Genomic DNA, 18,196 nt, shown 5'->3' with positions numbered 1-18,196 from the left:
TTGGTATCATTGACAATGATGGAATCAAAGAGGAGGAGATTAATCCAAACTGTGCTTTGCAAATGAATGTACTCTGAGCCAGGGCAGCTTGGCTGTCAAGGCCCAGCCCAGGATAGTCCTTTGGACTGTCCCTTTCCATACTATGTGTCTGGTAAATGAATATACAGGATACGATATCAATACATCAGTCATACTTCCAAGATGCTAAGATGCCTGGTATACTACAAAATGTTAAACATCACAGTCCAACATATCCATCTTGGGGGTACTTCAGTAGAGACCTTCTATTACTTTGACCCTGGAACATTAACAATACTCTGATCTTACTATTCATTTAATTCTGAATCTACTTTTAATCCACATTATAATATACTTAACTTTTTTTAATTTTATGCAATCAAATTTATCCATTTTAATTCTTATGATGTTAAGCTGTCTGTAAATATGCTTCATAAATGTGACTCGATAAGAGTATAGATTAATCATAGTAATTATTATTATTACTGTTCCAACTTCTACATCGTTTTAATGCTTACACAGTCCTGTAATATAAGTAAAGCAAATGTTATGCTCATTTTAAAAATAGAGAAGCAAGTTCATTCAGGCTTTCTGAAGTAGTAAACACAGATGTTATTCCTTTTTTTTTTTTAACCTTACCTTCCATCTTAGAGTCAATACTGTGTATTGGTTCCAAGGCAGAAGAGTGGTAATGGCTAGGCAGTGGGGGTTAAGTGACTTACCCAGAGTCACACAGCTGGGAAGTGTCTGAGGCCATATTTGAACCCAGGACCTCCCGTCTTTAGGCCTGACTCTCAATCCACTGAGCCACCCAGCTGCCCCCCCCCCCCCGTTATTCCATTTTTAATACAAGGAATAAAGGTTTATTAAAGATGTTAAATGCATGGTCACAAACACAGTCAGAGCCAGAGCTCACACCTGGGACCTAAGGTCTCCAGCCTCCAAAATCAGGCTTTCTTCCACCCTGGCCATGTTGCTTCCCTTGCTGTACATCTCTTCTACCCATGCAGCTGGTGCTATTGTGTCTACTGCCATCAAATGATTGCATATTATGACTAGAAGTCTTTTCCTTCCTTTGAAATGTAAAAGTTCACATTATAAACTGAAGAATATTCATTTTGCAAAAAGTAATTGTTACATTTAGTATTTTAATACTTCTTTCTGTAGGTGCTATAAAATTAGTCAGTTTGTCATGTGGAAACCAGCACATCTGGGCCTGTGATTCCAGAGGTGGAGTTTACTTCCGAGTAGGAACCCAGCCTCTAAACCCCAGTTTGATGCTTCCAGCATGGATAACAATTGAGCCACCTGCCCAGGTAAATGCATTTTTAAAGCTAGTAAGAAATATATATGAATGTACTTTTTGAGAAGTAAGAACTCTATTCTAAGTGCCTTTCTCACATGTCTATTGTCTCTGTTGAACAGAGTGCTTTCCTTATGAACAACCCTATGAAGCAATTAGTTTACAAGTTAATACTCCTATTTTACAAATGAAGAAACTGAGACGTGGAAATTAATTGACATATGGAAGGTCACTTACTTAATAAATCTAAGCTGGGATTTAAATCTTTTCAACCAAAGTCAGGTCCCCATTCAACTATACCATTAAATTTCTTATAATCCTTTTGTTATAGGCTTCCAATGTCATAGTAATAGCTTGCAGTTTTTATTTTTATGGAACTTTTATAGCACAAAATACTTTAATAGGCATTGTCTTATTTTATTATTGTATTAGAACGACTTTGTGAATTAGGTGAGGCAGGAATTATCTTCCCTATTGTACAGAGGAGGATTCTGAACCTCAGAGAAGTGAAATCACTTGTCTAAGGTTCATATTTAATGAACAGTGGACCTGAAATTTGGTCCCAGGGCTCCTGACTCACAGAACAATGGTCTTTCTGCTATATCACAATGTATCTCTAAAACTATCACTAGGGATATGAAATAAGTTGCAGCATTGTAAAATTCTTTAATGAGTGCCTTAATGATTTGGAATTTATGATGCTCAAAGAGTTTTAGACCTTGGAAGAAATTTAGAGATAATCTTATGAAAATCCCCACCTTAATGTAATTTTATGTTATATTATTGCTTTTTATGTCATTACTTCCCAATATCCTCCTACTCCTTCCCTACCACCATTGCCATAAAACTCTTCCTTGTTACAAAAAGAAACAATTAAAACAAAAATAAAATAGTCGTTGACTGTATCTGTATCCAAAGTATGATAAGGGAAATGTGTTTCATCATCATTTTGTGGGAGAGCTATGAGGTAAAAACCCAAGATTTGGGGCAGGTTGCCCTTTGCCAAGAATGCAAGACTCCAAAACTTAGCTTAAAAATAAAAAGAGAAATTTATTAATTTGGAAGTCATGTTGAGAGGCTGGCGAGAAAGTGTGCAGGTGGAACACTGCCTTCTTAACAAGATGGGGTTGGGGATTTATACCCTTTTGACATCAGGGCCTACCTGACTAGATAAAGGATGATGATGGCATGTTAGTGGGTCTCTAGAACCCAAAATGGGTCATGTGGTTATGTCCTATGCCTCAAAGCCAAAAGGGGGTGAACTGCCCAGTTTAGAGGATAATCAGATATCTGGGATATAAAATAGTTGCTTATCAGGAGCAAGCTGGGATGTGCCTATCTGTGCTCATCAAGAATAAAGGAAGAGGCCAGAGGGGCTCAAAGTTGCCTTTCCTAACACTGAAGGAATACAAGGAAAAATGAGTCTTATATGTACTTTCTGACTGGGACACTATCTGGGGTGTTGGGGTGTCTAGGGGGGAAGCCTGTTCCCCATGTCAGTCGGACTCCCTAGAATTAAGACTGGTTATTATAATTCATCTTTATTTATAATGTAGAGCTATTTTTCTTTATGTTATTATGGTATATATGTATATATATATATATTGTTCACTGTGTTCTGTTTTCTTTTTTCTATGCCAGTTCATAGGAGTATTTTTAAGTTTCTCTGAGTCTCAATAATTCTCCTTTCATATTTCACAGAAAGATCCCACTGGATTCATATACTCCAATTTATTCAGGCATTCGCTAATCAGTAGGCATTACTTTCTTTCCAGTTCTTTGCTACCATAAAAAAATGTCACTATAAATATTAGTAATTATGAGAACTTTCCCCTCTATCTTTGACCTACATGGTCATGCCTGAGTCAGAGGATATGAACAATTTAGTTACTTTTCTCCCATATTTATAAGTTGTTTTTTAAATTGTTGGAATAATTCATGACTCCACCAAAAAGGGGTATACTTTTCTTTCTTTTTTTTTTTAATTAATTTAGTCATTTGAGAACATTATTCCTTGGTTACAAGAATCACATTATTTCTCTCCTTCCACTCCCCCCACCCTTCCCACAGCTGACATGCAATTTCATTGGGTATTACATGTGACCTTGATCAGAACCTATTTCCATGTTGTTGGTGTTTGCATTAGGATGTTCGTTTAGAGTCTACATCCCCAATCATATCCCTCTCGATCCATGCATTCAACCAGTTGTTTTTCTTCTGTGTTTCTACTCCCACAGTTTTTCCTCTGAATGTGGATAGTGTTTTTTCTCATAAATCCCTCCAGGTTGTTCAGGATCACTGCATTGCCACTAATGGAGAAATCCATTACGTTCGATTGAACCACAGTGTATCAGTCTCTGTGTACAATGTTCTCCTGGTTCTGCTCCTTTCGCTCTGCATCACTTCCTGGAGGTTGTTCCAGTCTCCATGGAATTCCTCCAGTTTATTATTCCTTTGAGCATAATTGTATCCCATCACCAACAGATACCACAATTTGTTCAGCCATTCCCCAATTGAAGGGCATCCCCTCATTTTCCAATTTTTTGCCACCACAAGGAGCTATGAATATTCTTGTACAAGTCTATTTCCTTATTATCTCTGGGGTACAAACCCAGCAGTGCTATGGCTGGATCAAAGGGCAGACATTCTTTTAGCGCCCTTTGGGCATAGTTCCAAATTGCCCTCCAGAATGGTTGGATCAATTTACAATTCCACCAGCAATGAATTAATGTCCCAACTTTGCCACATACCCTCCAGCATTCATTACTTTCCTTTGCTGTCCTGTTAGACAATCTGCTGGGTGTGAGGTGATACCTCAGAGTTGTTTTGATTTGCATCTCTGATTGTGCTTATTAATAGTTTTGATTTCTTTAACTGAAAATTGCCCATTTATCAATTGGAGAATGGCTTGATTTTTTGTACAATTGGTTTAGCTCTTTATAAATTTGAGTAATTAGACCTTTGTCAGAGGTTTTTGATTGTTTCCCAATTTGTTGCTTCCCTTCTAATTTTGGTTGCATAGGTTTTGTTTGTACAAAACCTTTTTAATTTGATGTAACCAAAATTATTGATTTTATATTTTGTGATTTTTTTCCTAGCTCTTGCTTGGTTTTAAAGTCTTTCCTTTCCCAAAAATATGACATGTATACTATTCTGTGTTCAAGTCACCCTATACTTTTATTCCTAGAGTCCCTCCAAATATTTTACTATTTCTGAATTTTATCATCTTCGCAAATTTTTTGAGTTTGACATAAAATCCTAGAGTTTTTTTTTTAATTTAATTTTCATTTATCTTATAGATGTGTTTTTCATATGGTTGTTAATAGTTTACACTTCTTTTTTTGAAAATTCTTTGTATTCTTTGTCTCTGTCTCCTGGGGAATGGCTTTTGGTCTTCATTATGTGTCATTTCCTACATATCTTGAACTTCATACTTCGAGAATTGAGGGAAATATTTTTTCCTCAATAAATAGTTTCTCTTATTATTATATTGCACTGATTTTGTTTATACAAAAAAAAATTTAGCAATCAAAATTTTCTGTTTTATCTTTTATGATCTCTTCTCTCTTTTTTTTGGTTAAGAATTTTCCTAGCCATCATTATGAAAGATACATGCTTTTGTTTTTCTCTAATTTTTTTTAGCAATCTCTTATATTTAACTTGTATCTGTAATTATAGTATATATAGTCCATTATGCTTATGCAAACCTATGTTTTGCCAAATTGTTTTTTCCACTAGTTCTTTTTGAATAAAGGATTCTTTCTCGATTTGTAGTCAGCAACTTGAGTTAATTAAACACTGGGCTAATGCATTTGATTGCTTATTGGTCTGTTATCTATTCTTTTCCATTAATTAATTTTAAAAATGCATATTAAATAATTTTGATTGTTATGGCATTATATTAGTTTCCCTGATAATCCTAGGACCCCTTCATTTTTTTTCATTGTTTTCTTTGAGATTCTAAATGTTTTGGTCCTACAGACCAATTTTGTAATGATTTTGTCTCATTCTATAAGCTAAATCCTAGGTAGTTTAGCTATATATATATATACACACATATAAATATACATATACACATATATGTATATATAACAGTATATCTATTAATTTAGGTAGTATAAATTACTTTAGGTAGTATCATTTTTATTATGTTGGCATAACCCAACCGTGAACAGTGTCTGTATTATGTACTTTCTCATTTTAAAAATGAGGAAAACACTGTCAGGAGATAGATCATTTGACCAAATTCACATTTGGACCTAAAATCCAATGTTCCTAATTGCAAATCTATTTCTATTTATACTATATTTCTTGACTCCTTTAATTTTCGCAGGGCATGGACTGAAACATTGTCTTTATTTACTATGTTTTTTAAAAACCCAACAACAACAATATTATTAATGTGAACCAGATTGCAAAAGGCATAATTATATTACTTTTAGCATTTTAGAAGTCCTGTTCTACAAAAACTCTTCAAAATAATTACAAATTAATTCAGTTTTACCCATTTAGTAAGTACTTATTATATGCAAGGCACTGTGCTAGTTGGTCAGTGAAGATACAAAAGGAAAGATTAAATAGTCTCTGCCTTTAAAGATCTTACATTCTATTCTACTGTTTGGAAAATACATTATGGACACAAAGAATAATTGGAGGGGTGAGCAAGTTGAGGAAACAGAAAAATTCACTTGATTAAGCATTATGTATCAGAGCATTGTGCCAGCTAGGGATAAAAATGACAAAAACAAAATAGCTCCTGCTTTCAGGGAGCATACATTCTGCTAGGAAGAAACAATCTGAATATAGATTATATAATTAGATATAATATAATTATTATCTACAACATATAACTAGGACTAATAGATGGAGAGACACAGAAAGACAGAAAGCGGGGGGGGGGGGGGGGGGGGGGGGGGGGGGGAAGGAGCAGGGCAGAACATTTGCAACTCTTGTGTAGGAGGTAGTACTTGAGCTGAACCTCAAAGGAAGCTAGGGATAAAATGGGAAGGATTGTATTAAAGGCATGGAGTGATGAAATGTCATGCATGTATAAGGAACTACAAGTAGGTCAGCTTGGCTGTTATGTGTGGTGTTTGAAATCTGAAATAACCGATGAATCAAAGGTTTAAGCTTTCATGCAAATCAGTTTATTAAGTTATACATGCAATTGCATAACAAATCAGGACCAGACCTTCTTAACTTGACACTGGACCAATGCCATGCAATGGACCAATGGAATGCAAGGGGAGACATTTTTATACATTAAAAGATAACAATAAGCAGCATACAACACAAGATGTATAATTAGGTAATCTGATTTCCAAGAAGTAGGAAGATTAGGGGGTTTCTGAGTTGGGAGGGGGATGAATGAGTTTTAAGAATTGGGGGAGGGGAAAGCAAGAAGGTGTAATTCTCTGAAACAGAAAAAAAGATGCCCTTCTCCTCCTAAGCATCTGTATTCAATCAAAGGAACAAGGAAACAGTAATTGATTGACCAGTGTGGGGCCAGTTTTTAGATAAGACCTATGGATTACTTAGAATGTATAATTGTAAGAAAATGGGTTACATCAGTCTTTGAATTTGACTGGGTTTCTGGTCAGCTTAACCTGGGTTTTTAGTTAAGGGTTTCTTAGCAACACCTAGGGGTGGCCCAGTTTCCCAGTCATGCAGGGTTAGGTTCAAACAATGCCATAAAGTTTTCTTACAACTCCCATAATTGAATAAAGTTTCTTCTCACAAGACAAAAATGGACTAAACCCTTAATTGAATAGAAAGGAACTGAGATTTAGCATTTGAGTCCCAAGATGGAATTAGTGTGGTTCACTCAGTTTCCTCAAATGTGGAATATAGGAGTCAACTAACATGAATTTACTAAGTGTTTATTAAGGAAATTCAGAATAACATCAAGTGAATACATACAAAATAATTTAACATAAGGTAGAGAAGGCATTAGCAGTTGGGAAGAGCAGAAAAGCTGTAGGTGGTATTTGTGCTGTATCTTGGATAGATTCTGTGAGGTAGACATGAGGAATGAATGCACTCCAGGCATTGAGAACATCCACTGCATTGGCATTAGATGGAAGGTAAAGGGCCATCTTGGTTGGATCAAAGAATATAGGAATAATGATCAATGAGGTTGGAAAGATAGGTTGGGGCTAGATTGTGAAGTACTTTAAAATCAAAAGAGAAGAATTTATATTTCATTATAGAGAGGGAGCTACTAGAGTTAATTGAGGAGAGGAGTCATATAATCAAAGAGGAGTTATTTCGGCATCAGAATGGAGGATGGACTGGAGTGGGGAAGGAGTTAAGGAATGGAAGTCAAATTAGAATTCTTTGCAATAACCTTGGTGAGAGGTAACAAGGGGCTGAACCAAGGTGATAGTTCTATGAGAATGCTGAAGATCCTGGATATGAGACATTGGTGAGGGAGAAAGGCTAGATGAGGCAGAGGGTTTAGTGAAGTACTCCAGGATTTGGTTTTGGCTAGAAATTACTGATGATAGAACAAAAGAGAAGGAATTTGAGGAGTGATAAAATTACAGTGTCAAATTGGTTAAATAAAGGGCTAGTATTAGAAAAGGAAAGAAGTGAAGTCAGAGCAGGAAGTTATGAACAGATAAAGGAATGTCAGTTTTTGAGTAAAGAAGTGAAATGTGGGTAATATCTGATTCCATGTGCAGGGTAAAGGGAGAGTGAGGAGTCCAGGATAACACCAAGGTTACCAACCCAATAGACTAGAAAAAATAGTGGTGACTTAAGCAGAATTTAGGAAGTTTGGCAAAGAAATAGATTAGGGGATGAGGGATGATTTCTTCTTTGGATGTGTTGAATTTTTTATTTCTCTAGCCTAGGACATCCACTTTGAAACATATAATATTCTGTTCTTTATGTAGTATTGAAACTCAAGGGGAAGACTTGGTCTAGATATGTAGAAGCCTATGAATCACCTGCATAGAGATAATATTTATATAATTGGAGCTAATGAAATCACTAAAAAAGAAGGTGTATATATAGAGAAAGGACCCAGGTTAGAGACCCAGAGGAGACACTGACTGTTAGTGGGCATGACCTGAGGAAAATTGAGCAAAAGAGTCTGAAGTGGTCAAATAGATAGGAGCAGAACAAGGAGATAATAATTTTGAGAATAACCAGGAAAGCAGGGTGGTCAAATGAAGCAGAGATCACAAAGGATGAGGATGAAAAGACCATCATATTTGGCAATCAGCCACTCCAGTAACTCTGGATAAAAAAATTCCACTTGAGTAATGTAATCAGAAGTCAGATTCTAAAAGGTTGCATAGTGAATGAGAAGAGATGACACAATAAGTACCATCAACCTTTTCCAAGAACTTGACTGAGAAAGGATCACTATGTGGCAATAACTTGAGGGGATGGTAGGGAATAGTGAAGGGATTTTTTTTTTCAAGAAAGGGAAACATTTGAAGACATTAAGGAAGGAACTAAAGGGAAAGGTTGTACATGAGAGAGTGGGGAGCTTATGATTAGTTTCCCAAATTTTATTAGTCAAGAAAGAAGAAAGAGAGTTGGGAGAGGAAGTGAGGTATGTGAGAGACTTGGAGAGAAAAAGTTTGGGCAGTGAGGTAGGGAGTCAATTAGGAAGGAATAAAAGGATTGCCTTGCTTTCAGTGAAAGCCCAATTGATATTGGGTAACATGGATAAATAGTGTACACAGTTATTAGGACTGAGTAACTTCCAGCAAGGTTATGCACTGTTTTAGCAGCTTCTGAGTAGGAGCAGAGTGGCAGAGGATTTAGTGAAGTAATTCAGAGTTTGGTTTTGGCAAGAATTTAGTGATGATAGAACAAGAGGGAAGGGATTTGAAGATTGATAAATCTGCAGTGTCCAATTGGTTAACTGGAGGGTCAGTATTAGAAAGGGAAAGAAATGAAGTCAGATCAGGTAGTTATGGACAGATAAAGGAATGTCAGAGTGTTTGAGTTAGGAAGTGGAACACCAGAGTAATATGAGGTCCAGAGAATATAAGGCTACCTCTGTGTATTACTGAATTGGAACAAAAGTATAGGTCATGGGATCCAAGGAGTTTTGGAATTTTGGAGTTTGGGAGAGCATCAACACCATGAAGGTCATAGGCTCCTAGTACATAAGAAGTTTAGGAGAAAAGGAAAACAGTGACTCAGGTGCCAAACTTGTTGAAAATGATCACAGTATATCACAACCAATATTATTTGAGTAAAGTGTAATAAAAGAGAATAATATTCAACAAACCTGGAAAGGTAGACTAGAGTCACATTATGACTGGGCTCAAAATTGCCTAGCAGAGTAGCTTGTATTTTACTGTAAAGTAGAAGAGACTCATTTGAGGCTTCTTTTTTTTTTTAACCCTTACCTTCCATCTTAGAATCAATATTGTATAAAATGTTCCAAGGGAGAAGAGTGGTATGGGCTAGGCTGTGGAGATTAAGTGATAAGTGACTTGCCAGGGTCACACACTAGGAAATGTCTGAGGTCAGATTTGAACCTAGCACTTTCCATCTTTAATTCTGGCTCTCAATTTACTGAGCCACTTAATTGTCCCCTCCAGCCTTCTTGAATAAGACTATGCTCAGACCTGTTCTTTAGAAATAAGTTGATGGATTTAGGAGGAAAAAGTAGCATGTGAGCTAACTTGAAGAGGGAGCAAATTCCCAGATATATGACCCATACCAGAATAAATGAATTAAGAAAGACAGAGTATCAAGTATGAGGAATAATTCTTAGGTTAACTTGGCTAGAACATAGAGCATCTGAGGGGAAATAATAAAAAATGAGACTGGAAAGGTACATTGTGAGCAGATTGTTGAAGATTTTGAATTGCCTGCTGCTAAGGAGTTTGTGTTTTACCCTAGAGGAAATATAGAAAGCCACTTTGATTAGGGGAATGACATGATCAGACCTGTGCCTTAGGAAGATGATTTTGGCAGCTATGTTGAAGGAATATTAATAGATGAGAAGATCAGAAGTAGGTTGAAGCAATTAAGAAGCTGTTGTTCTGGTCCACTGAAAAGGTATGGAGGGCCTGAACTAAGGCAATGGTTATGTGACCAGATCGGAGAGAGATGTGAATGATGTTTTTGAGATAGAATCAACAGGAATGCAGAGAATAAGGAAGAACCAAGAGTAACATCAAATAGGAACAGTTTTATGAGAATGCACAATATGTGGAGAGTAAATGTAATTAATCTGTAAAAATAGACTGGAACCAGATTTGAATTTTATCCTAGAGGCATTGAAGAGCTTCTTGAGTAGAAGGGTGATATGGTCACATTGTATCATTATATGTTTGTATAAGAACTTTAGGAATATTAATTTGGCAGCTGTGTGAAGGTTGAATTGATATAATAAGGCCAGTAAGGAGGCTTTTCCAGTTGTCTGAAGAAAAGATGATGAAGTACAGAATTAGGATGATCATGGTCTGAGTTTAGAGAAAAAGATGAATGTAAGAAATGTTTAGAAGTTACAATAAAAAGACCTGGCAATTTATTAGATAGGAAAATGATGAATAGGGAATGATTCTTAGGTATTTGGAAGAATAGTGGTATCATTTACAGAAATAGGGAAGTTAGTGAGAGGAGTAGGTTTAGGCAGAAAGCTAATGAATTTAGTTTAAGCCCTATTGAATTTGAGATACAATGGGGTGTGCTGGTTGCAACATCCAGCAGGCAACTGGAAGATCCTACACTAGCATTCAAGAAAGAGTGAAGGCTAGATAGGTAGACTTGGTAGTCATCTTTGTAGAGATTATTGTTGAATCCATGGGAGCTGCTGAGATTACTGAAAGGGAAGAAAAGAGGGCTAGAATAAAACTCTGGGATATCATAATAAGTGTGGGACATGAATGTTGATCCTATGGAAGATACTGAGAAGAATCAGAGAGGTAGGAAGATAACCACAACAGAGAAGTGCCATGAGAACCCAGGAAGGTCAAACTATTTAAGGAGGGGGGGATGGGTAATAGTGTCAGATGCTGCCGAGAGGTCAAGAAAGATAAGGACTAAGGAAAGACCATTGGTTCTTAGTAAAGAGGTTGTTGGTAACTTTGGAAAGAGCACTTTTCATTGAATAAAAGTTCAGAAACTATTGCAAAGACTTAAAAGATAAAAGAACACTTGCTGGCAATGAGAGTGGTCAACTTTTTTCTTGGAGTTTGTAAAAGGAAGGAGAGATACAAGGTGACAGCTTGAGGGGATGGAGGATCAAGTGAAACTTTTAAAAAGATAATGGAGAAGGGGACAAGCTGGGTGGCTCAGTGGATTGAGAGCTAGGCCTAGAGATGGGAGGTCCTAGGTTCACATCTGTCCTCAGACCCTTCCTAGCTGTGTGACCCTGGGCAAGTCACTTAACCCCCATTGCCTAACCCTTTCCCCTCTTCTGCCTTAGAACCAATACACAGTATTGATTCTAAGACAGAAGGTAAGTGTTTTAATAAATTAATTAAATATGATGGAGACCTAGGCATAGTTGTAAGTGGCAGGGGAAAACTAGTCAAAAAGGAGAAATTGAGAATAAGAAACACAAGAATGTGATCAGAGTTCCTAAAAGAGAGAAGGGGCAATAGGATCAAGGCTCACCTTGGTGAGTTGGGCCACCTCATCCACTAAGAATGAGAAATGATCTTCAAGTATTTGAAAGTGTAGTATTTGAAGAGTTGGAGGGAGCTCATGACTGTCATCTTTCTTTTTCTTTTTTTTCAGTGAAATATGAGTCAAGGACTTTTGCTCTGAGCAGTGAGTGTAAATAGCTCTGAAAGAAAAGGTTTGGAGTCACTCCTATGAATTATATGATATTTAATAAAGGAAAAGGAAAAGGATTAGTTTGCAATGGGAGGGCCCAATTGAAATTCTGTACCATCAATTTGTAGTAGAGTGACTCTCAAGTGGCATTCTACAAAGGTAGGAGCATTGAAGGCAGCTAAGGGGAGTGGTGTAGAGTTGGAATGTGGAAAGAAATTAGTGGAGGGAGGACAGTGGAGCAAGAGATCCACAGGTGAAAAACAGTGTAAAATTAAACTGTTAACTAAAGGATATGATTTTGAAGGGAGGAAAGTGAAACCAGAGCAAAAAAGTGGATAGAATACTGGACTTAGAGTCAGGAGACCTGGTTTCAGCCCTGCTTCAGATACTTATTAGCTATGAGATTAGCAAGTCACTTAACCATTTAGTCTCATTTTCTTAAATGTCAATAGTAATACTTTTACTACCTTCCTTGCAGTTTTGAAGAAAATGCTTTCCAAATTTTAAAGAGCTATTCAAATGTGTTTTTATTAAGTAACCTATTGCATACTTTGAGTTTTATATTTGAAAGTAGTAAAACTATTTCTTTAAGAACATTGAAAATATGTTTCTTGCCTCTTATTAATTAATTTGTGCACCTTCTTCCCTCCCCATTTACCCTTTGTTAGCATCAATTATGGAATCTCAGGGTTGGAAGGGACCCCAGGGATCACCTACTCCAATCTATATTTTACCAAAAAACTCATTTACCGCATCTCTGACGAGAAGTCATTGAGCTTAAACTTGAAGACTCCTGGTGATTAGAGCCCATTGCTAATATACCCATAGAGAGTGTTGCTTTTATCCCATGCTCTATAACTGGATTTTACTCTGCTAGTTTTGTGGCCTTTTCCACCTTCAGACTGTCTTTTCCTTTAGGGAAGGGAGAATCATTATATCAGAGTAGTAATAGCATTATTGTGGGAGTCATAAGATCTAAGATTAAATTTCTCTTAATGATACTTAATTATCCCTTTAACTTGAGCAAGATCCTTAACACCTCTTAGCCTCAGTTTCTTCTATAAAATGAGGCTATTGGGCTGTACATTGTCACTAAAGTACTGTTCGATTCTGATATTTTTACTCTTAATTGTAATTTTTTCATATACATTAATCAGGAAACACACTTACTCCATACCAAGCATTTTGGAGATAAAAAGAAAGGCAAGAGATGGTTCCTTTCACAGCTTCTTTTTAGAAGAGATTTAATTTATATCATAAAAGAAACCAGGAAACTAAGGAAATAGAGACAAAGAGTACTATAATTCTGTTTGTGGGACTTCGTTGGTTGTACTTGTCAATTTTTAACTTTTAGACCTTACTATGCTCTTCTGTAATTAATAGTTAAAACTATTCGAACTTGGTACTTGCAGAGGAAACCTGTTTTCCATTCATTTCCTCTAATGAATTAAATTGAGATGTTTTCAAAGCCCATTGTTTCTTTACATAATTTTACATATCTCTCTACTCTACCTCTAGAGAATGATTTAACAATGTTTGAGAATGTAACTGGCTTTGTTGCTATGGTAAGTATGTTTCTAAGTGAATACTTGCAATTAAGTAGCTTATTTTATTGAGGGATGTTTCTTCATGGATACTCATTGTGAGGTTGTTTGAGAGCCCCTGAGGTTCCTGGGTACAGAGTTGCTATACAAATGATTAGTATTTGAACAAAAAAAATGCTTAAAATGAAGGGTGAAGGGAATTGAATTATATACAAATGCCAAAGGGTTTGTGGAATTCTGAAGTTCTGAACTTTTAAAAGCTCATAATACAGAATGTACATGGTAATAAAGTCATGTATTCTCACAAAACTAAACAGCAAAGAGCAAGATTCAGTTCAAAAGATTTTTTTTCATTTTAATTTATTTGTTTGTTACAGTAAAATTCCCAGGTATCTCCTTCCCTCTCTTCCCTCTCTGCACTAGAGAAGGCATTGTTCTGTTTTGTTTTTTAAATGCATGGCATTTTCAGGAACAGAGGACTCAGTACTATGCACAGAGAGGCACAAGAATGACAAGGATAGAGAATTTTATTTCAAAGAAAATATGGAAACCTAGAATAATTTTTCAGTGACCTATATATGTGAGGTGATTGTTATTCTGCTGAAATGACTACTACCTGTGGTGAAAATTTATCATGCTAATACAAAAACTCCAAGGTAAATAGGTTTAAATAGGAGGCCAAACTACCAATAAAGCTGGACCTTGGTCAAGATAAGAACCAGAGACCTCGAGCCTTAGGAGATAGCCTTTTTTATGCCAAGAAATCTGATGACATAGTGCCAGAAAAATATAATCAAAATTAAAATCGAATGTATGTAAAATCTTTCACATGGGCAGTTAATTAATGATGCAAGTGCTAATTTAGACTAGTGAGTGTAAAAAAAAGCTCACTATGGGTGATAACTTATGTCTATTATTATAACTGATCTTTCCAAGGCCTCTGTAATAGTCAGGGTCTTGATGTTTTTTACTGACAATTATGATGTAATATTAGGAGTCAGCTACCTTCTGTGTGATTGTCTTGTTATACAAACAAAAGGATGCAATGGGTTAAGTGAAAACTCCTGGGTTATAGGCTTACGGTCAAGATGTAAATAAGATTTGATAACACCCTAAATTATAATTTTCTTAGCTGATCTTTATAATTTTTATAAAGCAAACTATATTATTTGTTTATTAGCTCAAGACTAATGATTGTGTTATGAAAATAATCATAAAAGCTAATACTATTATAATCATAAGAGTGAGTAGGGGGTTTCACACTCACACTACTTAATTTCTAAACAGTCTTGATCATTCAAATTCAGTGAGGGTATATTATTAAGCACATACTGTGTGCAGAGCACTGTCTTATATATGCTGAGAGACATAAAGTCTAGATAAGATGAAATTTTTGACTGCTAAAACTTATAATTTATAAGGAAAATAAGATCCATACACAGGTAACAAATTACAATATCACTTGTTATGTGAAGTCCCAAGAAAGAAGTCTGTTACTAACTGTAGGAATCAGGGAAGATTTCATGAAAGAGATGGCATTTGGAAGATGGAATCAACTTGGCAGAGTAAGACCAACATTCTTGTCAAACTCTTCCAACACACCTTTTTAAAAACAACTTTTTAAAAACATATAACCAAACTCTTTAGGGGGAAAGCCAACAAAAAGTCACAGTGAGTCATTTTTCCATATCAAGGCTGCTTAGGAAGGCAGAATGGTTTGCAGACACTGGGGTAGGGGCTACCTAGGCGTGTAGTGCAGTGGAAGCTACACTAGTTGTGGGTCTTGGAGGAGGTGGCAGTAGGAGCAGCAGTATCAGGAATACTCAAGGATGTTAAGAAAATGAACCTTTGACAGAAAAGGGATTCCTTTGCTAGTAGTAGGCATAAGATTGTGTGCCATTCGATAGATCTGTTGCTCATTACACAGTTCTGGGTTGAATTTCCAGGGCAATGAGGAGCAGTTGAAATCAAAAGGGATTAAGGGCCCTACTGAGTTAGAAGCACAGGACATTCTAAAGGGCAAAGATAAGACCTTTCCCTAGATCACATTTAGAAGCACTGAAAACTTACTGGGACCCAGAGCTAACTGAAACCAGCAGAAAGACATAAAAAGTGAAACTCAGACCAAATTACAATTCCCTACAGAGTTGAGCAGAGTCCAACTCTTATATAAATTCCAAAAGTCAAGAAATAGTCTTGGAAAAATGAGCAAATAACAAAAAAAGAACTTGACCATAAAAAGTTACTATGTTGACAGGGATGTTCAGGGCACAAACTCAGATGAAGATAATCTAAATATTAGAAACAAACCCTCAAAGAAAAATGCAGATTGGACACAAGAACAACAAGAATTATTAGAAGAGCTAAAGAAAGAGATTTTTTATGAGTAGCACCAAGGTTGTGAGCCTGCATGATTAAGATGATTGTGGTGCCTTTCACCTTTGATAGTAATAGGAAAGATGGGAAGAGAAGAGAGTATTTTTGGTGGGGAAGAGAGATAAGATCCTGATCTTCATTCTCAGTTTTTATTGTCTTTGCAGTTAATCAGAATTCTTGAGTCTTTTAAAATTGTCATTCTTTGAGGACAGCTGGGTAACTCAGTGGATTGAGTGCTAGACCTAGAGATGGGAGGTCCTAGGTTCAAATCTGGCCTCAGACACTTCCCAGCTGTGTGACTCTGGGCAAGTCACTTAACCTCCATTGCCTAGCCATTACCACTCTTCTGCCTTGGAACCAATACATAGTATTGATTCCAACACAGAAGATGAGAGTTAAAAAAAAAATTGTCATTCTTTGAGGCAGCTAGGTGACTCAGTGGATTGAGAACCAGATCCAGAGAAGGAAGGTCCTGGGTTCAAATCTGGCCTGAAACCCTTCCTAGCTGTGTGACCCTGGGCAAGTCACTTAACCTCCATAACCTAGCCCTTACTGCTCTTCTTCCTTCCAACCAATACATAGTATTGATTCTAAGATGGAGGGTAAGAGTTTTAAAAAAATTGTCATCCTTTACAATGTTCTAGTTTTTATACAAGTTATTCTCCTAGTTCAACTTAATTTGCTGTGTATTGGTTCATATAGACTTTCTCTGACTTCATCCCTTTCATCATGTTTTATGACACAGTAATATTTTATTACATTAACATGCCATAAATTCCTCAATTGATGGGTACCCACTTTTTTTCTAGTTCCTTACTATTATGAAAAATGCTGCCCTAAATATCTCATAGAATCATGAACTTTGACCTAGAAAAAGCCTTAAAGCTCTTGAATCTAGTCCCCTCATTTTATAAATGAGGAAACTTGAGGTTCAGTTTAAGTGACTTGCCCAGGATCAAACAGCTAGTTGTGTCGGAACCTCAAGAGTTTTTTAAATTTGAATTTCCTTTTAAATGTCTTTTCATGTGTATTTATCTCCTTCTTTTCCTTATTTCCTATCAGGAGCAATTAGCACTGATTTAAAGCTCAAGTTATGGGTCCAAGCCATGAATAATTTTAAATATATAGCTATACTGATCTTACCTTTTTGCATGTTTTTACATGTAATGGGAAAAATAAAGCATTGCTGAAGGAAAAAAATAAGATTTTATTTTAGTTCTTCATCATGGTGTAGTGATGACTGTACCTGTCCTCATAGACTATGCTATCAAAATATATAATTATATATATGTAACATATATATAATATAAGCTCTAGAAGATCCTACTAGGTCAGAAATGTCTTTCATAAAGGACTAGTGTGGTTATCTTTGGAAAGGGTCATCACCAGGTCCATAGCAACTTTCAAAGATCAAATCATAGAGGGAATCTGATTATATAAAATTAAAGTGAATTTGTATGAACAAAATCAATATAGTAGAGATAAGAAAAGAAACTGTTGATTGGGTAATCATATTTCATATTTCTGATACAGACTATGATTTTATTGTTGTAGGAAGCTCCCAAGTTTGTTTGGATTCAGTTTTTATTTTCAATACTAAATTCTTCTCCTCCTATTCTTCCTCTTTCCATTGAAAAGTCAAGAAATACAAAACCCATTATAAATATGAAGATATGCAAAACAAATTTCTGCATTAGCCATTTTCTGCGAGTTAAAAAATAGAGGAAAAAATAGACTGCAATCTGTACTCTTGAGTCCATCAGTTTTCTATCTGGAGGTAGATGTTAATTATCAACCCTTTGGAATTATAGTAGGTCACTGTGTTGATTGGAATTATTAAATCTTTCACAGTTGATTATCTTTATAGTATTACTATTTAATTTATATAAATTGTTGTCTGCTCACTTCACTTTGCATCAGTTGACATGCATATTCCCAGGTCTTTCTGAAAAGCATCCTGTTGATAATTTCTTATAGCACATCCCATCCATGTACCATACTTGTTCAACTATTTCCTAATTGATGGACATCCCCATAGTTTCCAATTCTTTGCCTCCACAAAAAGAGATGCAATAAATATTTTTACAGATATGGATTCTTTTTTCTTTGATTTCTTTGGGTTCTAGATCCTAGTAGTAGTATTACTGGATCAAAGGGTATACACAGTTTTATAGCCCTTTGGCTATATTTACATATTTTC

At 35.9% G+C, this 18,196-nt stretch overlaps 1 protein-coding gene across 6 annotated transcripts in view; it reads left to right on the top strand.

Moving 5' to 3' along the window:
• The window catches only part of TECPR2 (tectonin beta-propeller repeat containing 2), a 145,639-nt gene that overhangs the window by 96,848 nt on the left and 30,595 nt on the right, over positions 1 to 18,196 (top strand). For 5 of the 6 annotated variants that reach the window (XM_056811227.1, XM_056811225.1, XM_056811226.1 and 2 more), the window contains one exon: positions 1,186 to 1,334. In XM_056811227.1, coding sequence (XP_056667205.1) covers positions 1,186 to 1,334 — 149 coding nt within the window. Of the gene's footprint in view, positions 1 to 1,185; positions 1,335 to 18,196 lie in introns of those variants that run through there. The other variant, XR_008915085.1, reaches the window with a different exon arrangement.

Source organism: Monodelphis domestica, chromosome 1 (assembly GCF_027887165.1).
Source record: "Monodelphis domestica isolate mMonDom1 chromosome 1, mMonDom1.pri, whole genome shotgun sequence".
Taxonomy (NCBI): domain Eukaryota; kingdom Metazoa; phylum Chordata; class Mammalia; order Didelphimorphia; family Didelphidae; genus Monodelphis; species Monodelphis domestica.
The sequence above is the reverse complement of the archived record's forward strand: the minus strand, read 5'-3'. Positions and strand labels throughout refer to the sequence as shown.